We start from the raw sequence: 20,535 nt of genomic DNA, 5'->3' as shown, positions 1-20,535 counted from the left end.
GAGGTGCTCACATACAGATGTTAGTGGAGGAGAGTGTGGGAGGGAGGTATTCACATACAGATGTTAGTGGAGGAGAGTGTGGGAGGGAGGTATTCACACACAGATGTTAGTGGAGGAGAGTGTGGGAGGGAGGTATTGACATACAGATGTTAGTGGAGGAGAGTGTGGGAGGAAGATGCTCACATACAGATGTTAGTGGAGGAGAGTGTGGAGGAGGTATTTGAAGGGTTCACAACACGGCCCCATGGTCGGCATGTTTGCATATGCCCGGCAGACACTTCTGCCTAGCCAGTTCCAGGTCAGGATAGCCATTTCCGGGTCAGGGCGTCTTGAATGACCAGGATCTGTTATGTTTCATGGCTATGTAAGCGCGCAGCGTGGTCATGTAATCTACTCGCATGCGTGGAGTAGTGACGTGACCTGTGCACGCCCAGCCTTTAAAATCTGGTGCCATGCTCCCCGTTCCTTCTTCTTCTCCACACGCGTGTCTCTCCCACCGGCCTGCACATTCTCTGTCCCTTTATCTTTAATAAAATTCTTATTAGCAGATTCTGTCGTGTTTTGTGACATTTTCTTACAGGGTAAGAGCACAACATGGCCAATTAACTAACAGTATCACACACAGATGTTAGTGGAGGAGAGTGTGGGAGGCAGGTATTCACACACAGATGTTAGTGGAGGAGAGTGTGGGAGGCAGGTATTCATATACAGATGTTAGTGGAGGAGAATGTGGGAGGGAGGTGCTCACATGCAGATGTTAATAGAGGACTCTGTACCCTGGCTTATGCTGTGCTCTGAATGTGAAAAGTCTCCTACAAGCAGCTCATGTGTCTGAGCATTTGGTTTCCAGCTGGGGTGCCATTGATAAGATGTTGGGACCATTAAGAGGTGGAGCCTGGTGGAGGAAGTGGGTCACTGGGGACAGGCTTGAGACTTTATAGCCTGGTGCCACTTCCTGTCATTTTCTCTGCGTCCTTGCTGCTGACACCACTGACTTCCTGCTCCTGACACCAGGTCTCCTGTGCCCCTGTGGAAATATTTCTTCAAACTGTAAGTCAGAATAAACCTTGTTTTCTGTGATCTGCTTTGTCAGAATATTTCATCCCAGCACAGGAAAAGTCACTACAGGCTGTTCTAGTGAAAATGAAAGCAACTAAGCAAAGCCTTAGGCTGCCAAGTCAGGGCCAGTTCCTTCTTTACAGGGAGGGAGCAGGATGCTAGAGTGGGGCGATTGTGTCCATAGATAAGAACATGACCTTTGTCTCATGATCACTAAGGAGACCGTAGTGGGGGACTATCCAGAGACAACTGTAAAAATACCTAGAAAAAAATAAGAAAAAATAACTAAAAATTAAGAGTTGAGTAGCCCGAGGATTGAGAGAACTCCAGAGGGACCCTTGCTGGGGTGGATTTTACACAGTAGTGAGAAGAACTCTTTATGGTGCATTAGGTGTTGTCAGATGTGTAACTGCTCCAAGGGAAACCTCTACTAGGTGTCAGATGAAAGAGCATGCTTCATTGAAAGACCCGTTTTAGTTAGGAAAGCACATGCCTGCTCTCCAGAACTTCAAAGGCGGAAACAGGAATCGCTGTCATCAGAACTGGGCTGTGGGCAGTCTGTGGGGTATTTCCTTGGTGTTAATCGATGTGGGAGGGTCCAGCCCACTGCGGGCAGTGGTGCCCTCAGGGCATGTGGTCCTGTGTTGTATAAGAAAATAAACCAGTTCCAGCAAAGGCAGGCAGATCTCTGATTCAAGGCCAGCGTGGCCTGGTCTAAAATGCAAGTTCCAGTGCATCCAGGGCTACACAGAGAAACCCTGTCTTGAAAAATGAACTAATAAATAAATAAATAAATAAATAAATAAATAAATAAATAAATAAATATAATAATAAAAAAGGTAGAGAAAAGAAATTAAGCTAAGAAAACTATGGGAAGTTAAGCCAGTAAGCAACACTCTTCCACAGTCTCTGCTTCAGTGTTTACCTCCAGTTTCCTGCGTTTAGTTCCTGCCCTGATTTCCCTTGATTGTGAACCACGTTGTGGGATAGTTGTTTACACAGTATGAAGATATCAATGTGATTGGTTTAATAAAGAGCTGTGTGTCCAATAGCGAGGCAGGAGAGAACAGGTGGGTCTCCTGGGGAAAGAGAGGAACTTGGATGAATCTAGGCACTCTAGAAATGATAGCAAGACAGAGTCGGGCACACAGGATGGAAGAGAGGTAAATAGCCATGTGGCAGAATGCAGATTAATAGAAACAGGATAATTGAAGTCCTAAGAGCTAGTTGGGAACAGGCCTAAGCGAAAGGCGAAGCTTTCATAATTAATAATAAGTCTCTGTGTCATTATTGGGGAGCTGGCAGTCCGACAAGGACGTTCAGCTACAGAACCACCACTGTAAGCAGAAATAAACCCTTTCCTCCTATGTTGCTTTTGGTCATGGTGCTCATCACAACAAAATAAAACTAACCAGAAGACCAATCACCTGCTTTCCTTGTCCTCCCAGAAAATGGCCACTCACGGGGAGGCCTCCGAGGAGCGGATTTCCGAGATTGATTATGAGTTTCTCCCTGAACTCTCTGCTCTTCTCGGTGTGGATGCAGTCCAGCTCGCAAAGAGTCAAGAAGAAGAAGAGCATCAGGAACGAATGAAAATGAAGAAAGGTTTTAACTCGCACATGCGCAGTGAGGCCAAGCGATTAAAGACTTTCGTGACCTATAACACGTTCAGATCATGGACGCCACAGGACATGGCAGCCGCTGGGTTTTACTTTACCGGGGTGAAACTTGGGGTTCAGTGCTTCTGCTGCAGCTTAATCCTCTTTGGTACCAGCCTAAGGAAAACTCCCATAGAAAGCCACAGGAGATTCCGTCCAGGATGCGAGTTCCTTTTGGGCAAAGACGTCGGTAACATCGGCAAGTATGACATCAGGGTGAAGAGTCCCGAGAAGCTGAGAGGTGGCAAAGCAAGGTACCAAGAAGAGGAGGCCAGACTGGAGTCCTTTGAGAACTGGCCGTTTTATGCCCATGGGACATCGCCCCGTGTGCTCTCAGCAGCTGGCTTTGTCTTTACAGGTAACTGGATTCTATCATATGAGGTGTTTCTGTAAAACATAAAGTTTAGTTTCATGTTTTTATTTGTGATATTTGTAAATTTTTAACTGTTGCATTAGCTATAAGTATTTCATTAAAATTTAACAACTAGTATAGCATTATTAGCTTACCCCATATGTATAAAATAAAAGGTTACCTTTCTTTAAATGTGGACATTAGAAAATATTACTATTCATAATAGCAAGAACCTGGAAACAACCTATATGCCCCTCAACTGAAGAATGGATAAAGAAAATGTGGCACATATACATGATGGAATACTACTCAGCAGAGAAAAACAATATCAAGAAATTTGCAGTCAAATGGATTGAACTAGAAAATATCCTGAGTGAGGTAACCCAGACTCAGAAGGACAAACATAGTATGTACTCACTCATAAGTGGATACTAGTTGTGAAGGAAGGGATGCCCAGGCTGCAACCCACAGCTCCAGAGAGGCTAGCTAACAGGGAAAGACCCTAGGAGGGACACATGGATGACCCAGCGAAGGAGAAGTGGATGAGATCTACATGAGCGGACTGGGTGTGTGTGTAGGGGGTTGTGGCAGAGGGCGAGGAATGGGGAATGAGAACATAGGGAAATGGGAGGGTCAAGGTAGAACAGGGACAGAGTGGGAGGGCAGGGAGGGAGATACCATGAAAGATGAGGACATCAGGGGAAAAAGAAGAGGCAGGGTGCTGGGGAGGTTTTCAGGAACCCATAAGGATGTCCAGAGAGTACCTGGACTGGTCTACTCTGGTGACTAGTCTAGCGAATACCCTAACTGTCATCATAGAGTCTTTGTCTAGTGACTGATGGAGGCAGATGCAGAGATCCATGGCCAGGCACCAGGCTGAGCTCTGGGAATCCAATCAATGAGAGAGAGGAGGGATTCTGCAGGTGGGTGATGTCGAGATCATGATGGGCGGATGTGCAGAGATGATGGACCACACTAATGGAAGCCATTGAACTGTGGACTGTTGGCTGTGGAGCCCCCATGGGACTGGACTAAACATTATTATCTGCATTTTACATTCAAGATTCTAAGAGGGTTAGTGCTTCATTTCAGAGCTGGAAGTCAGGCAGCCTGCATGTGCGAGCATACCTCAATCCACCTCTATCTGGAGCCTTCTGGATATGGAAGACGGTTGTTTGGCTCAAACTATTTGGGGGGCACCCAGGCAGGGGGATCGGCATCCATCTCTGGTGCACGGGCAGGCTTTGGGGAATCTGGTGCCTGTGGTGTGACACCTTTCACAGCCTTGGTACAGTGGGAAGGGGCTTGGATCTGCCTAGGGTCAGTCTGCTGAGCTCTGCTGACTCCCCATGGGATACTTTGATTTGGGGGATGTGGTGATGTGGGGTGGCTTGGGAGGGAGGGCTGGGAGATGGGAGGAGACAGGAGGTGGGATCTGTGGGTGCTATGTAGAGTGAGTAGAAAATTTGTTAATAAAGAAAAATGAAAGGAGGAAGAAAGAGAGAGAGAGAGAGAGAGAGAGAGAGAGAGAGAGAGAGAGAGAGAGAGAGAGAAAGAAAGGGAGGAAGAAAATATTGCTGTGGCCTGAGGGTATAGCTCAATGCTAGACTGCTTAGCTAGCATGTGCAGGGCCCTGGGATATGCCTATGAAAGAAGACCATGGCTAGAGGGTGGAGGTTCAATACTCAGAAGGGGGTCATTTATGGCAGTTGGTCTCTGGATATAAATACAGCCAGAGAGGTCATAAGTAGTCCATTTTGGTTTGGTACAATATGGTTACCTCCAAGACACATCTGGTGCTTTGCTGGCCAGTCAAAATGTTTTTCTGCATCTGTAGGTAAAAGGGACACTGTGCAGTGTTTCTCCTGTGGTGGATGCTTGGGAAACTGGGAAGAAGGAGACGATCCTTGGAAGGAGCATGCCAAGTGGTTCCCCAAGTAAGTGAATAGATATTTTAGGATTAAAGATCGCAATTTTTAAAAAGGCAAAATAAAACTAGAGATAAAAGAGTCACATTGTTGGAGTATTCCTTTGAGTTCTTCTTTCTCTTATTCAGTATAGGATCACCCAGAATTTTTCAAGCGAGGAAGAGCTGGTCACAATGATAAGTTTGAATTACCTGAACTTATAGGCAGATCTCTGTGAGTTTGAGGCCAGCCTGGTCTACAGAGTGAGTACCAGGAGAGCCAGGGCTGTTACACAGCAAAACTTTGTCTCAAAATCAATCAATCAATCAATAAATAAAAATAAAAAGTTATTTTGCTTTTATTTTAAAACATATTTTTGGTTTGGTGTGTGTGTGTGTGTGTGTGTGTGTGTGTGTGTGTGTGTGTGTGTGTGTAGTGTAGTGTAAATGAATGTGCTACAGGATGACCTCCAATGTCTTCCCTATTACTTTGTACCTATCTTGAGACTGGATAAGTGAACCAGAACTCATAGACTGGCTAGACTATCTGGCTAGTGATCCCCTAGGACCTGCCTGCCTCTGCTATCCCAGGGTAGGGTTAAAGACATGTGTGACCATACCCCACCTTGACATGCACATACCAGGGATTCAGACTCTAGATCCCCATGCTTGTGGTGAGGCGTTTGGCCTACTAACCCATCTTCCTATTATCCCCAATACTAAGGTAATGTCTTGTCAAGCAGTGAATCCCAGATTTACCTTAACTAATAAATGCATTAATCTACACAGGGGTGGAATTGCTGTATAAATGAAAGAAAATAAGAATGTTTAAAGCATTACAAGCAGTTTCACATACTGCAGAATATGCACTAAATGAAAATGCTTGCTGGATGCAGGGGCACATACCTGTATTCCCTGAACTAGGAAGGTGGAGACTGGAGAATCAGGAATTCAAAGCCACCCTCTGCTAAAAGATGAGAGGAGCAAATACATAGTTTGTCCACATCCCAGTGCCATAATGCAATTAAAAAAAAAAGTTTGTTTCTAAGATTCAAGATTTTGTTATTGCAGTGGGCATGGTCTTTAGATCCCTGCTTAGAAAATGTATATGATAATTATATTTAGTGATGTGATTAGTACTGGTTTTGTAATTCTGCCAAATAAAGATTTATTCCTCTCACTGGTTTTCAAACTTTCATTATGGAATAGCTCATAAAAATAAAAGGAATAAGGCCGGGCGGTGGTGGCGCACGCCTTTAATCCCAGCACTCGGGAGGCAGAGCCAGGTGGATCTCTGTGAGTTCGAGGCCAGCCTGGGCTACCAAGTGAGTTCCAGGAAAGGCGCAAAGCTACACAGAGAAACCCTGTCTCGAAAAACCAAAAAAAAAAAAATAATAATAAAAATAAAAGGAATAGCATAATAAACACTTGTCAGCACCTGATCAGTAAATATTTAATCTATTTCCTGACACTGTTTTCCATGGAATAACAATAACCAGGTTAATTCAAAGTGAATTCCAGGGACCTCACAATGCCGTTGCTATTACAGCAATAAGACTTTAAAAACAAGCTGAACCACAGCATCATTATGTCTCCTAGAGAAAGATGGCATCACTGCCTAATGTCAAATTCCTCGGTCGATGCTAGGTCACCCACAAACCAAGTAAGCAAGTATTTACAAGGACCTTGCACACAGGCAGCCATGGTCACAGAAATTAAAGGCTTTGTCTAGGATAATGTTTAAATGGAAACATAAATATGCACAATTCATGTAGGGCGAGCAGCCTTAAGATGTTGCTGGAGGGCTTCTCTCCAGGTTCCCCAAGCCCTGCAGTCCCACAATCCACTTATAAAATAATCACTCAGATGCTTATATCACTTATAAACTGTATGGCCGTGGCAGGCTTCTTGCTAACTGTTCTTTTATCTTAAATTAACCCATTTCTATAAATCTATACCTTGCCACGTGGCTGGTGGCTTCCCGGCATCTTCACATGCTGCTGGTCATGGCGGTGGCTGCAGTGTCTCCCCTCAGCCTTCCGCTTCCCAGAATTCTCCTCTCTCCTTGTCCCACCTACTTCCTGCCTCGTCACCGGCCACCAGTGTTTTATTTATATAGAACAATATCCACAGCATTAAGATGCTTAAACTATATAACTACCTGTTAGAAAATGTACAGAAAAAGTTATCAAACAATATAAATCAAGTAGATATATATTGTTTCATTCTATATTGGGCCTGGGTTTGCTGACCAGTGAAGTGGTGAGAAAATTTCGCATTTTACTTTCTTCACTTAAATTATTTGGAAAAGAATTCTAAAAGAAAGTAAGAGAAAAGGAGGTTTGGAGGAAGAAGGAATGAAGAGGAAAGGAAAAAGAGGTGAAGACAGAGTGGACAGAGGGAGAACAGTTTCCTGAAAACCAGCGGTGTGGTTACGGGAATGATGGGGCCATGATGAGCAGATCCTAGAATGCCACTGTAGCTCCTTGGGAGGTGGCAGTGTGCCCTGCAGATGGACCTGCCTCGCTCCGGCCTCAGCCAGAACCCACGCTGCTGCTCCTGGGCTCCTAAACCGTCTCCACCGTGTCTGCTTGTCCTCAGAGCCTCTGTTTAGTGTTGCTGGCTGTACTCTGGACCACTGCATGCCATATTGTTCCTAAGTAATCATGTGATCAGCCCTCCAGTGGCCCTCTGTCCCTTCTCTGACACAGAGCAGAGGGAACAGACCCACACAAGGAGAGCAGCCAGTTCAGGGACTGGCCCCACAGCTTGAAGGAGTGAGGCCTGCTCACACAAGAAGCTCCAGATAGAGGTGGACTGAGGTGTGCTCGCACATGCAGGCGGCCTGACTTCCAGCTCTGAAATGAAGCCCTGACCCTCTTAGAATCTTGAATGTAAAATGCAGATAATAATGTATAGCTTGTAGGTCTTGCAAAACCTGTCATGCATTACATGCAATGACTGATATACCTTCTATCCGTTTGTCAGCATGAGCGCAGGGCTGGCATCAGAACTCAGGCTTCAAATTTCTTGTTGTTTTATTTATCCTTAGTTTCTTAGACTTCAGTTTTAAACCGTGGCTTGGTCACTGCTTTTATGAAATATTGACAAAATATCTGAATATCTTCTTATACTTTTAAAAAACTGAATAATAAATGTAAGCTGATTTAAGTGTAATTTTGAGTTTTGAAACATGGACTTGCTATGTATCTTAGACTGGCATCAAACTTACAATCCATGTTTCTCTGACTCCCATGTTCTGGGATTGCGGTTCGTATCATCATGTCTAGCAACTGCAATAGTTTTTAGAACACCATTTGAGAAAGTAATGTCGAGGTGGGAACATGCCTGTAATTCCGGACCTTGTGAGGTGGAGGCAAGAGGATCAGGAACTCAAGCTTTCTATTTTTGCTATCCAGAAAGCCTAAAGCGAGCCTATGTTGAGATCCTATCTCAAAAGAAAAAAAGTACTGAAACATTTTAAAAGCAAGTTGACTTATTACAATATTTTTCAAAGGACCAATAACCTCAGTTCTCTGTAGTCCACCCCAGGTGCTGTGTGCTACGTGGATTACATTCAGACATAGAGCAACGCATAGAAATATGTGAAAAATGGAGCCAATCCCTGGCTGCCACAGACGTTTAATGGAACCCTTGAGACCTTTTTGGGTCATGTGATGGAGTTCTTCTTCTCATGCGATTAAGATTAGAAGGGAACAGGGCATTTCATCATCCCCATTGACCGAAGAGTTCTCAATCCACTCCTTACCACACCATGAGAAAGAAACATCAGTGTCAGTTAGAGGAACTTTGTTTAATCTTAAAAGTAGCTTCATTTTTATGGAAAGGGAATGCCCTTCAGGAAGATGTTCAATACGTTATAAAAATCAAAATTAATAGATTAATAGATTAATTATTAATTACTAGATTAATATCTGTTACTTTAAATCTTATGATGATCTTTTTGTTTAGCGGGTGGAATATTTTAAACTAATGTTCCTGTTTCTCTCTACTGTCACCGGCTGATCTGACCAGGGGAACTAGGCTCCAGTAGTTCAACAGGTTTTATCAAATGCCCATTGTGATTGAAACATCATCCCCTCAGAACGGCACCGGAGTCCCCCCTCTGTTTACTGTGGGGCCGTCTCTTCATGGCTTGTCTTGCACATTTGGTTTAATGAGATGACAGCAGAGCGCGGTGGTGTGTGCGTACAGCTGAAGCTGCTCCTGAGGCTGAGGCAGAAGATTGCTCTAGGCCAGGAGTTTATCATTAGCCTGGGCAGCAGAGGGGCACCTCATTATAAAGTAAAAATAAAAGCCATCTGAAGATCCAGTTTTAATAACCACAGGTGTTTCCACTAATATAAACAAACAATGGTAATTCTCATGAGTAAGGAAGGTTTGGAGTGAATTTTTTAACACAATACAGTTTGGTTATGTTTCCCCCTCTAGTTCCTCCCAGATCTTCCCCACTTTGCTACTCAGTCAATTTCAACATACACACACACACACACACACACACACACACACACACACACACACGAAAGCCAAAACACTTAAAAAACTTACAAGACAAAAACCAAAACAAACAAAAACCCCAAACGAAACAAATGCCCACAGAAATAATATGGAGTTCATTTTGTGTTGGCCAACTGTTCCTGGGCCTGGGGCCTGTCCTGGAGTGTGCCTGCTACACCAGTGACACTCCATTGGAGAAGACTGATTTTCCCGTTATCGGCAGGTATCGATTGCAAATAGCTTCTTGGTGAAGGGTGGGACCCTGTGTCTACCTCCCCCTCTCAGTCCTGGGCCCCCATCTGGTTTGGACCTGGGCAGGACTTGTGCCTGCTATTGGGGGCAAGTTGGTTTTTGTTTTGTTTTTGCTTTTGACAGTTTCACTGATGTATAAAGTCCAGTAGTTCAATAGGTTTTATCAAATGCTCATTGTGATTTAGAACATCTCTATTTATTGGGGTATATTTTAATTATAGGTGTGAATTTCTTCAAAGTAAGAAATCCTCAGAGGAAATTGCCCAGTATATTAAAAGCTACGAGGGATTTGTCCATGTAACGGTAATTCACAACAGCAAACTCTTGACAATAGTGTGTGTTCATTACCTAGTAATATCTGAATCCTCAGGGTGAGGATTGTTATTTTCCATGGATCCATTCTCCCGCCTCTCCTCTGCAGAGTGGAGACACAACAATCTTGTGGTCTTGCTCAGCTGGAACCAGTTGCTAAGCTGGGCCCATGTGAGGTGGTTTTTCAGGCTGCCTTTGGGTGGCTTCCACTGCCTCCTCATCTTCCCTCTGACTGAGGCCACTGCCCTGGCTTCCTGCTGCCTCCCTCTGGATGCCTGACTCAGTCTTCTGTCCTAGTTCCTGGTGACAGCAGGGCCCTCAGAGCTGGCTCCTGCCCCTGGCTGTCTAGGCTCTAAAGCAGTAAGGACTTCCTAGTGGCAAGAGGTGGGAAACTTAGCCCAAACAGAAGCCAAGGGGGGATGTCATGGCTGACTGACTCAGAAGCAGCGTCTGCACAGAGCACAGACTGAAAGTCTGGGTGCAGTTTTCTCGGAGGGAGAGTTGCTCAATCAGAAAGGTCCTTCTGAGGTGAGCTTCCTTCCTGTGGCTCAGTTCCTCATGAGTCAAAAAGCATCTGTGTGTGACTGCAGTTCTGTGGCTGAGCTGCGTGTCCCCTAAGAGTGACCCTGAGAAAATTCCCATTTTGCAACATCGATAGGAATCAACCCAAAACTAAAGGACAGAATTGTGAACAATTCTGCTGCTCTAAGGAAACTTGGCTTTAGTGGGGGAAGTCCTTCACTTGCAGCTCACAGAGAGATGTGTATTTTATAAATCAGTCAGTCACCTGAATTTCTTTCCCTCAGGGAGAACATTTTGTGAATTCCTGGGTCAGAAGAGAATTACCTATGGTGTCAGGTAAAACCTCAGGCACATTCCAAATGCTTTGGTTCTTTTTCTTTTTCTCTTTTTCTTTTCCTTTCTTTCTTTTTCTTTCTTTCTTTTTTTTGGTGCACTCTCATTTTTTTAGCCTTCTCATTTTTCTTCTTTTAAATATTTTTAAATGTGATTTATGCTTTTATGGAATGACTGAGTTTTAAAATTTTTTGTATTGATCAATTGTGTGTGAGGGGGAATGTTAACCATATGTTCGTGTAGAATAACTTGTTTATTTATTTTCATGTTAGAGGGTTTTTTGGTGTATTTGTATGTGTGTAGGCACACTGGAGTGTGGTTGTAAGGACAAGTTTTGGGATTTGGTTCTCTCCTTCTGTTAGTGCAAAAACATAAGTCTCTCCTTGCAGGGTTGTCTGCAACCATCAACACCCACCAAATGACCCAGGTGAGGTGTTGTGGAATATTAGTTGAAGATGTGTTACACTCAGTTATGCTGTGGACTATTTGTTTAATGATGCAAAGATGTGTTGCATTCTTTTATGTTGCGTTTGTTTAACTCTGTGAAGCTGTGTTACTTTGCCTGTCTAAAACGCCTGATTGGCCTAATAAAGAGCTGAATGGCCAATAGCTAGGCAGGGGAGGGTTAGGTGGGACTGCTGGGCAGAGAGAATAGACAGAAGAAGAAATCTAGGCTGGAGAGAGGAGTGAGAAAAGGAGAATGAGAGGAGAATACCAGGAGCCAGCCACCTAGCCACCTAGCCACACAGCCAGACACAGAGTAAGAAGTAAAGAAAGATATATAGAATAAAGAAAGGTGAAAAGCCCAAAGACAAAATGTAGTTAAGGAGAAATGGGATAATTTAAGTTAGAAAAGCTGGCTAGAAACAAGCCAAGCTAAGACCAGGCATTCATAAGTAAGAATAAGTCTCCATGTATTTATTTAGGAGCTGCTGGGTGGCGGGTTCCTAAAAGAATAAAGAGTAAAACACACACACACACACACACACACACACACACACACACACACACACACAAAACCAACTACAGTGAGGTCAAGAATGATATTCAGGTCAGCACAACTTAACTCTTCCTGAGTCAAAACTTCTGGAGTCTGATGCCAAGTGGTTCATTCTTTACACATTTAAACACTGTAAAACTTAGGGAAAAAGTATCCTCATGACAAGTATCACAACAAAGCTTTAGGCGTGGCTACTCCTTTGCAGAGTACTTTTTTTGTTGTTGTTGTTGTTTTTTGTTTTTCGAGACAGGGTTTCTCTGTGTAGCTTTGTGCCTGTCCTTGAACTCACTCTGTAGACCAGAATGGCCTCAAACTCATAGAGATCTGCCTGGCTCTGCCTCCTGAGTGCTGGGATTAAAGGCATGGGCCAACACTGCCCAGCCACAAAGTACATTTCTTTGTACATTTTCCCACAAGAATGTGTTCTATTGACTGAGAACAGTGCTCAGGTTAAGGGCCTATGGGGAAGGGCTTGTAATCAGCATAATATCAAATTCTTTTGTAAAGTACATGGGACCTCTTTCATGAGGATGGGTTGTGTTGACTGAGATGATACTCAGGATTCTGGGAGTTTCGGTGAGGGCTAGCTTTACAGAACAGCAAAATTTGCCAGGTATTAACACATCCATTTCCAGCCTTCTGGATGGGAAATGGGTGTCAGTTTCCTCCACTGAAGAAGAAAACCTGTGTGTTTAACAATTCTGGTTTCTCTAGTGCTTATCTGTGAGCTCTTGCCCTCTATATCACTTCAAATTGGATATGAGATAGTTTGTTCTGGAGCCAAATATGAGTGACTGTAGCTGAGGAAAACAGATTTGTGTTACCCCAAATTCCATGTTCCAAAGTGGAAGAAATTTCACAGAAGTTTTTATAGTTTCAGAACAAAGAAAGTCATAAATGAAGGTGCTTTTCAAACACATTGGTAGAAACATTAAAAAGGCAGTTACAGCAAAATGGGGTGAGCTCAGCCATAGGCCTCAGGTGTTGTCTAATGGCTCAGCCTTGAGACTGTGAGAAACTGGGTTTTGTAACCTCATACATTTAAGGAGGTTTTTAGCTGTTAGTCACAGGAAGTTAGGTCTGACACAGAGGTAGGCATGAAATGGCTATTTAGGGAATTAATGATAGCTCAAGATAAGTTGTAATTAGGCTCTGGACCTGCAACATTCCGACCTGTCCACATCATTTAAGTAGTAATCAATCAACCTTGACAGACAAGAGCTCCTTTCCAGGAATTCTTGTTCACAAATCCACCATTAAGCATTGAACTCAGGACATCAGATTTATGGACAACTACCTCCATCCACTAAGCCCCCTCACTGGCCTGGAGTGTCATAGTTGCTGTTTTTTTTTTTTTTTTTTTTTTAAAATAGATAAGTATAGGTAAATGTGGTAGAGTCATTTATTTAACTGATACAAATTCAGGGCCTCTTGTATCCCACGCTGGCTCAAACTCAAGAAAGACTGGGAACTTCTGATCTTTTGCTTCCACCTCCTGAGGAGTAAGGTTTCAGACATGCCCCACCATACCTGGCTTATTAGTACTGTGGATGGTACCCAAGTCTTCACACTTGCTGGATAAGCACTCTTTCCTATATCCTCAGCCCCTGAAAATATTGTTTAATGGCTCAGTGTGCTCCTAAGAGATTAAGGACTATTCATATTAAAATGAAGTAGCAGGTCTGAGGATATGGTTCAGTGGGTGACCACTTGCCTAGAATGGGCAATGAATGTCCTTGGATTCCATCCCCACCACCTCAAGAGAGTAGAGGGGAGGTTGGAGAGTTATCTCAGTGACAGAGCACTATTTATAGCATGGTGCTGGCCTCCGAGTTCAGGCCCTAGAGGCAAGGGTGGGATGCATATGGGAAAGGACACTGGACAGGACGATGACAACCATGACAGTCCAGCAAGAATTCCATGGTCCACTGACTATGGCGCCGCACACTTACAATCCCAGTACTTGGGAGGTGGCCACAGGAGCTCAAGGACAGCCCAGACTCTGGTATGAAGTTAGAGGCCAGCATGGGCTACATGATATTCTCTATCAAGAACAAAACAAATAGAAAAAAGAAATAAAAAGAATTCTGGGGTTAGAGCCATGCATGGTAGACCATTCTTGAATCCTCAAATCCAGAGAGCCAAGGCAGAAAGACCACAAGTTTAAGGCCAGTCTAGACCACATAGCAAAATGCTGTCTCAAGAAGTATAAACTGAATCAGACAAAAACATCCTTTTGGCAAGATTCACCCTTTTCCAGTAGCTTGCTAAAATGGTACACACAAAGGGAAAAAGAGAGGTAGCCAGTGTTTGTTCTCTAGGTCAGATTCGCCATTTTCCAGTAACTTGCTAAAATGACACACACAAAGGGAAAAAGAGAGGTAGCCAGTGTTTGTTCTCTAGGTCTTTAGAAAGCAGAGCTGTCTCTTTGAACACATATGCAAGAGTTTATAAGAAGAGCGACATTGTAGACATAGGGGGAATGAGCTGTTCAAAAGGATGATCACACATGTTACCATAGCTGTGGGGAGCAGAGGAAGTCTTGAGTGAATGTGTAAGGAGTAGATGAAGTCCTGAGTGAATGGTCACTTTTTAACATGTCAAGGACCCAATGCCTCAGATCCATGAAAGCTTAACCAGCCAAATGCTTAACCAGCCAAATGCTTCTAGCTTCTGGTTCTCACGCCTTATATACCTTTCTGCTTTCTAGCATCACTCCCTGGGATTAAAGGCTCGATTTCTGCGATTAAAGGCATGAGTCACCATGCTTGGCTGTATCCATGAAAAATGGATCTCTGTCTCTGGAATGCTAGGATTAAAGGCGTGTGCTACCACTGCCTATCCTCTATGTTTAATATTGTGGCTGTTCTGTCTCTGACCCTAGCTAAGTTTATTAGAGTGCACAATATTTTGGGGAACACAATACCACCACACTTTCCCTGTGATGTATATAGTAAACTCACGGAACCCCTCCCCTGTGAGTTATATAATAAACTTATGTAACCTCTTCCCCTGTGTTATATGTAATAAACTGACATACGTTCCAGGTTGATGCATCGTTGGTGCTTGCTCCGTTAGAGTAAGTACAACCCACCCAATCCCAGCTTTTCTGTGCACACGTCTGTCATTTCTTCTCACTGTCTGCTCTTTCTTCATTCCCTGTCCCTGCAGTCAGGTCAGGTCCAGAGCTGCACAGGCTGCAGTACATGGCAATACTGGGACAGTCTGTTTTCACACAGCACCAAGTGAAAGGCAGGGTTCTTGCCAAAAGAGTTAATGTATGTATTGAGCATTTTAAGAGCTAATAAGGGTTGGGTGTAGTGGTGCATACCATTAATCCCAGCATGTAGGAGGCAGAGATAGGCATATTTTTGTGTGCTCAAGGCCAGCCTTGTCTACATATTAAGTTCTAGGCTAGCCAAAGCTACATAGTAAAAGAGGCCTGTGAGTCCAGCTCTCAGATCCCTTCCCAGAGTAGCTAAAAGAATGCTTTCCAGCATCAGGGCTTTAGAAAACCTTTTTATCTGTGGGTCTTTAAGAATAAGTTTCTATCTATCTGAGGGAAAAAGACTCATACATGTTCTGAGAGTCATTTTCTTTTATTTTTCTCCCACTCTAATTCTTTTTTACAGCTCTGATTTTTTTTTCTAAATTCTAACTCCTAGTCATTCCAATTTCTTCTTCCCTAGTTCTAAATCTTCTCAGCTGTAATAATCCTAGCATCTCTCCCTACATGGCTATATACAAATTTCTAACAGGAGACTCTTTGCAATCATAGAAAAATTCACAAGGCTGCCTCTCAAGGTCATAGCGCATTCCTTGGGAGATGATAAGGAGCAGAGCCATTTACCATGGCAACACATAGGTGGCACTTTCCCGGGCAGTGGCTTCTACAGTTATCTGGACATGAAACTATTTCTCTCTCTCTAGACTTGATTAATTGATTAGTTGTTATTTGGGACCTAAATAATAAGCAGTTAGTTGAAGTTCAAGTTTATATCATAAAACTGAGGTTAGAAGGTACATAGAGTGTTAATTGCTAAAAGTTGAGTAGGGAATGTTGTCCATCCCATTATCAGCTGGACCTGGCAGGGGAAGCTGGTGAGCAATTCAAGTCACTTTTATCTCTGAAGGACTTTGATTCAACAACCTAGACATTTTGTAATTCCATATATATAATAATCTGTATAATCTGTGAAAGTCCAACTAGTGATCTATCCACAGAGACACTGCGTCTGGCCAATATGCCCTGCCAGCTTGGCTAATTATAGAGGACAGGATTCTAAGTGTCTTACAGTCCACATGGAACAACATCTAGTTATGAAACATATTCTAGTATATTTCTACACATAAAAATTAGACAGCTTAACGAGAAGTCATCTTCCTGACCATCCACAAATATATGTGCCCATAAGATTGAGATACAATCAAGAGGTTACATATTTATATTATATGAAGATGCATGGTAGTGGGGAGATACCACAGCTATTTTTGCACATGTGAAATTACAGACAGGAGCAACAGTTTTCAGAGTCAGTGGTCTGTAAACCTTGCTTGATGGGGTTACCCCATGGGAGAATCATTCCTCTGGTGGGTTAACCTCTGAATTATAAATTTGCGTATTTGCATCATGGCCCATAATAGCTCGTAACAACATAGTGAGACTGTGTTTTCAAAAACCACAAACAAAACAAACTAATAAGGGCTGGGGAAACAAAGGCCTAAGTCATAGCCCCAGAATCCATGTGAAAAAGCTATGTGTGAAAGCATGGGCTTGTGCTCTTAGCACTGGGGAGGCAGACGTGTCAATCCCTGGGGCTCCATAGCCAGACAACCTCGCCTGCTTAGTGAGAGCAAGGCAAATGTGAGACTTTCTCAAAAAAAGGGGGAGGGATTGAAAAATAACAGTGAAGATTGTCCTCAGCCTTCACTTGTACGTACTCACAATGCGCATGTACCATACATGTACCTGTGTACACACAAACCCATATACACACACACACACACACAAACACACACACACACACACACTCACCTGTACATATGCAAAGAGAGAGAAACTAAGGGCTGAACATGCTTCTTGAAATGAGTGATGGAGAACAATCAGAGGAAGGAAGCCAGAGAGAAGCTCAAGGACCAGCCTGCTCCTCCCAGAAGCCACACATTGTGGCTCTAGGGAAGCTGGTCCCTATCACTCCATGGCTTAATAAAAGTAAAATAAAACACAGGCCTCTAGACTGTAAAAATATTTTTCTTAGTTAAATTGAATTGATTGCTTGTTTTATTCCTTCATGCTTTTCCAACCACCCTCAAGTATTTTGACGCAAGCACAGTACACCAGATCATTCCACCTGCACACACAGCTAACTTGAACTTTGCAATCAAAGCCTGCTGCTCTCACCTACATCGTTGTTTTGTTTTGTTTTTTCTCCCCTCAACCCCCAAGCTTACTGCAATGACAGCGTCTTTGCTAATGAAGAACTAAGGCTGGACACCTTTAAGGACTGGCCCCTTGAGTCCCCTGTGGCTGTTGAAGCTCTGGTCAGAGCAGGCCTTTTCTACACAGGTGAGTCAGTCGTTTGTGTCCACCAGATGTGCTTGTCCAGGTCTTACATTTGTCTCCACTCAGCAGTCTCTGCTCTCCATCATTCCTCATAGATCCCTTTGCTGCCTCATAAGACCTTCAGTTTCTCACAATTCCCTTGGTGCTCAGCCTCCAAACTTGAACCTGAGGTCTGGGCTGATGGTGAGCGCAGTCGTCCATTTGGAATAATTATCATGTCTTTTTGTCTACACCTTTCTTTCCCTTGTATCTTACCCCTAACACCCCAGGAGATTCCAGAAACTGGCACAAGACAATTGTGCTCATATTTCTTTCTCTTATGTGTGTTTGTGAGTGTGGTGTGTGTCCATGTGGGTGCAGGTGGCTAGAGGACAGCAGAAGGAATTGACTAGCCTGCTCTATTCCCTTCTGCCTTATTCTCTTGAGACAGGCTGTCTCACTGAATGAAGAGTCAGGCGGTAGCCAGCCAGACCCATGATCTTGCTGTTTCTGCACTGGGGTAACGGGTGTGTGGTTGGCCTCATCTAGCTTTTCATGTACATGCCAAGATTTGAACTCAGGTTCTTGTGTTGACACAGCAGGCCCTCTTACCCAGTGAGCCATCTCTCTGGCTCCCTTATATTTCTTTCACCAGAACTTAGATGGCCATACCTACTTTTGAGAGTTGCTGAGAAATCCAATGTTTTCCATGGGTGACACTATGCCCTGTTAAGAATTGAAGTTTCTAGGGTCTGGCTAGTTAGCAAAGTGCTTGCTGTGTGAGCATAAAGACCTGAATTTACATTCCCAGTACCTATGTGAAAAGCCAAGTGTGAGGGGACATGCCTGTGATCCCAGCTCTGGGTTCCAAAGACAGGTGGATCCACAGAGCTCACTGGCCTACTCCTCTTGTTGAATCAGTGAACTTCACATTCAGTGAGAGACCTTACCTCAAAAAAACAGGGGGAGAGCAATAGAGGAAGGTAGCTGTATGCATGTGCAGTGCGCAGTACATGTACATATGAACACACACACACATAGACGCACACACACATGTGCACACACATGCACACACACAGAGTTTGGAGTTTATTGCTTAGGAAGAATGGGAGAAAGTAGGATCTGGGTCCCTGTTTTTACCATACAGTGCTCACAGGAGAAATACCCGCAAACTCATTTCCTTAGTTTCAAACCGTGAAGAATCTTCCACAAGTTCCTCATTTCTGTTGCTGCTGCCCAGCAGAAGCTCCACTGGGTGATCCACAAAGCTGGTTCCCCTCAGCTGGGTCACTGCCTAAAGTACAAGGAGAGAATGAAGAAAAGATATGGCATGCTCCCTAGCCGTCTGGCTAGTGTTCCTCTGACCAAATGTACTCTTGAATTGGGATGGAGTTTTCTGTAGATCTGTCACTGTGATTACATAATGTTGCGAGTTTGTCAGAGCAGGTCATAATGTGGATTGTGCAGACACCTTATCTAACAGACGTAGTCCACTAGCATGAATGACCTTTTTACCTCAGACTCTTCTTCATTGTCTCTTCTCTTGCTGCCCTCCCTCAGGTCTCATGGGCGATGTTCTCCTACTGCAGTGCTGTGGGAAGAGACAAGTCATTCTCCATGATCTCACTCACAGAGAACCCCTAAATTAGCTCCTGTGTTCCTCCACCTCCGACCTTCACATATATTCTTTCTCGTTTATTCCTTAAGCAAATGCCTATTGATCGCCTATGTCTGTGAGAGTCCACTCTGTCAGCATTGTCCAAATCAGACAGAAATCTCTGCTCCCAGAGTTTCTATGCTGTGGGATGGTCTGTATGCCAAATCTGTTGCTCTGATTGGTCAATAAATAAAACACTGATTGGCCAGTGGCCAGGCAGAAAGTGTAGGCGGGACTAACAGAGAGAACTGAGAGAACAGGAAGGTGGGAGGAGACACTGCCAGCCGCCGCCATGACAAGCAGCATGTGAAGATGCCGGTAAGCCATGAGCCATGTGGCAAGGTATAGATTTATGGAAATGGATTAATTAAAGCTATAAGAACAGTTAGCAAGAAGCCTGCCACGGCCATACAGTTTGTAAACAATATAAGTCTCTGTGTTTACTTGGTTGGGTCTGAGCTGTTGTGGGACTGGTGGGTGACAGAGATTTGTCCTGACTGTGGGCAAGGCAGGAAAACTCCAGCTACATCTCTATTCTTGGAAATCTCTCAGAATGACAGGGCTGAGATGATCAGAATACATAGTGCACAGGAACATTCAGTGACTGTTGCTGACCACCCCATTGAAGGACCAAGAGTCCCCTGTGGGCTGTTGCCCCCTGATGACCTGTGCATGACTGCCACACAATCTAATTGGGGATGCAAATAGGGTTTTACTATCGTTATTATCTGCTTGTGAGTTGACAGGTGTATGTCAGAGTAACACTGACCACATTTCCTTCCTTCTAGGCATAAAGGACTCTGTCCGGTGTTTTTCCTGTGGAGGATGTATGGAAAAGTGGGAGGAAGGGGATGACCCATTAGAGGAGCACACCAGGTTTTTTCCCAAGTGAGCACGGTGAATTCCTTAACCTTGAGTGTACTTCAACAGTTACTCCTCACTGCTCCCCAACCTGCTTTCTCTGTGGAGAGTCTCTGCCCGCTCCTCTGGTTCCCACTGTGAAGGACACAAACTTTTATCTTTATCTCTTTCCTCCCATGACATCCTCCCTGTCTAGCTTTCCTCTCATAGTTAGACTTGGTTTTGACTGGGTCAATACATATAATTTTAAAGACAGCATCTTGCTACATATCCCACACCACCTCAAGCTTTCTAGGTAGCCCAGGTTGGATTTGACCTCATGATGTTCCTTTATCAGCCTCCAAAATGGCGAACATCCAGGGTGTGCCTGGCAGTCCTACACTGTTTTGATTCCTTTTATTAGAAAGGACTTTCTCCTCCTGCTTCTTCTAGAAGCTTTTAGAATTTCCTATTTCCAACATCTAAGATTTCACACAAAGGTATTTCTTTTCTGTGGTTTTCTTTTCCTGGTGCTGGGGATGGAACCAGTGAGTTGGGCATGGGAGGCTAGCCCTTTACTGTTG

General features: G+C 43.9%; 2 protein-coding genes across 2 annotated transcripts in view; both read left to right on the top strand.

Annotated features, from left to right (window-relative positions):
* LOC102917948 (baculoviral IAP repeat-containing protein 1a-like) overlaps positions 1–20,535 on the top strand; it is a 152,437-nt gene that overhangs the window by 55,726 nt on the left and 76,176 nt on the right. The gene's annotated exons all lie outside the window — the stretch shown is intronic.
* Positions 921–20,535, top strand: part of LOC102917640 (baculoviral IAP repeat-containing protein 1a-like) — a 45,640-nt gene continuing 26,025 nt past the window's right edge. Inside the window, exons 1-7 of the mRNA XM_076551958.1 lie at positions 921–1,050; positions 2,508–3,075; positions 4,907–5,006; positions 9,967–10,048; positions 10,864–10,915; positions 17,359–17,478; positions 19,900–19,999. Of these exons, the coding sequence (XP_076408073.1) occupies positions 2,511–3,075; positions 4,907–5,006; positions 9,967–10,048; positions 10,864–10,915; positions 17,359–17,478; positions 19,900–19,999 (1,019 nt within the window). The 5' untranslated portion in view covers positions 921–1,050; positions 2,508–2,510. The remainder of the gene's footprint in view (positions 1,051–2,507; positions 3,076–4,906; positions 5,007–9,966; positions 10,049–10,863; positions 10,916–17,358; positions 17,479–19,899; positions 20,000–20,535) is intronic.

The sequence above is a fragment of the Peromyscus maniculatus genome, chromosome 15 (assembly GCF_049852395.1).
Source record: "Peromyscus maniculatus bairdii isolate BWxNUB_F1_BW_parent chromosome 15, HU_Pman_BW_mat_3.1, whole genome shotgun sequence".
NCBI lineage: Eukaryota > Metazoa > Chordata > Mammalia > Rodentia > Cricetidae > Peromyscus > Peromyscus maniculatus.
This window is presented reverse-complemented; position numbering and strand designations above follow the sequence as displayed.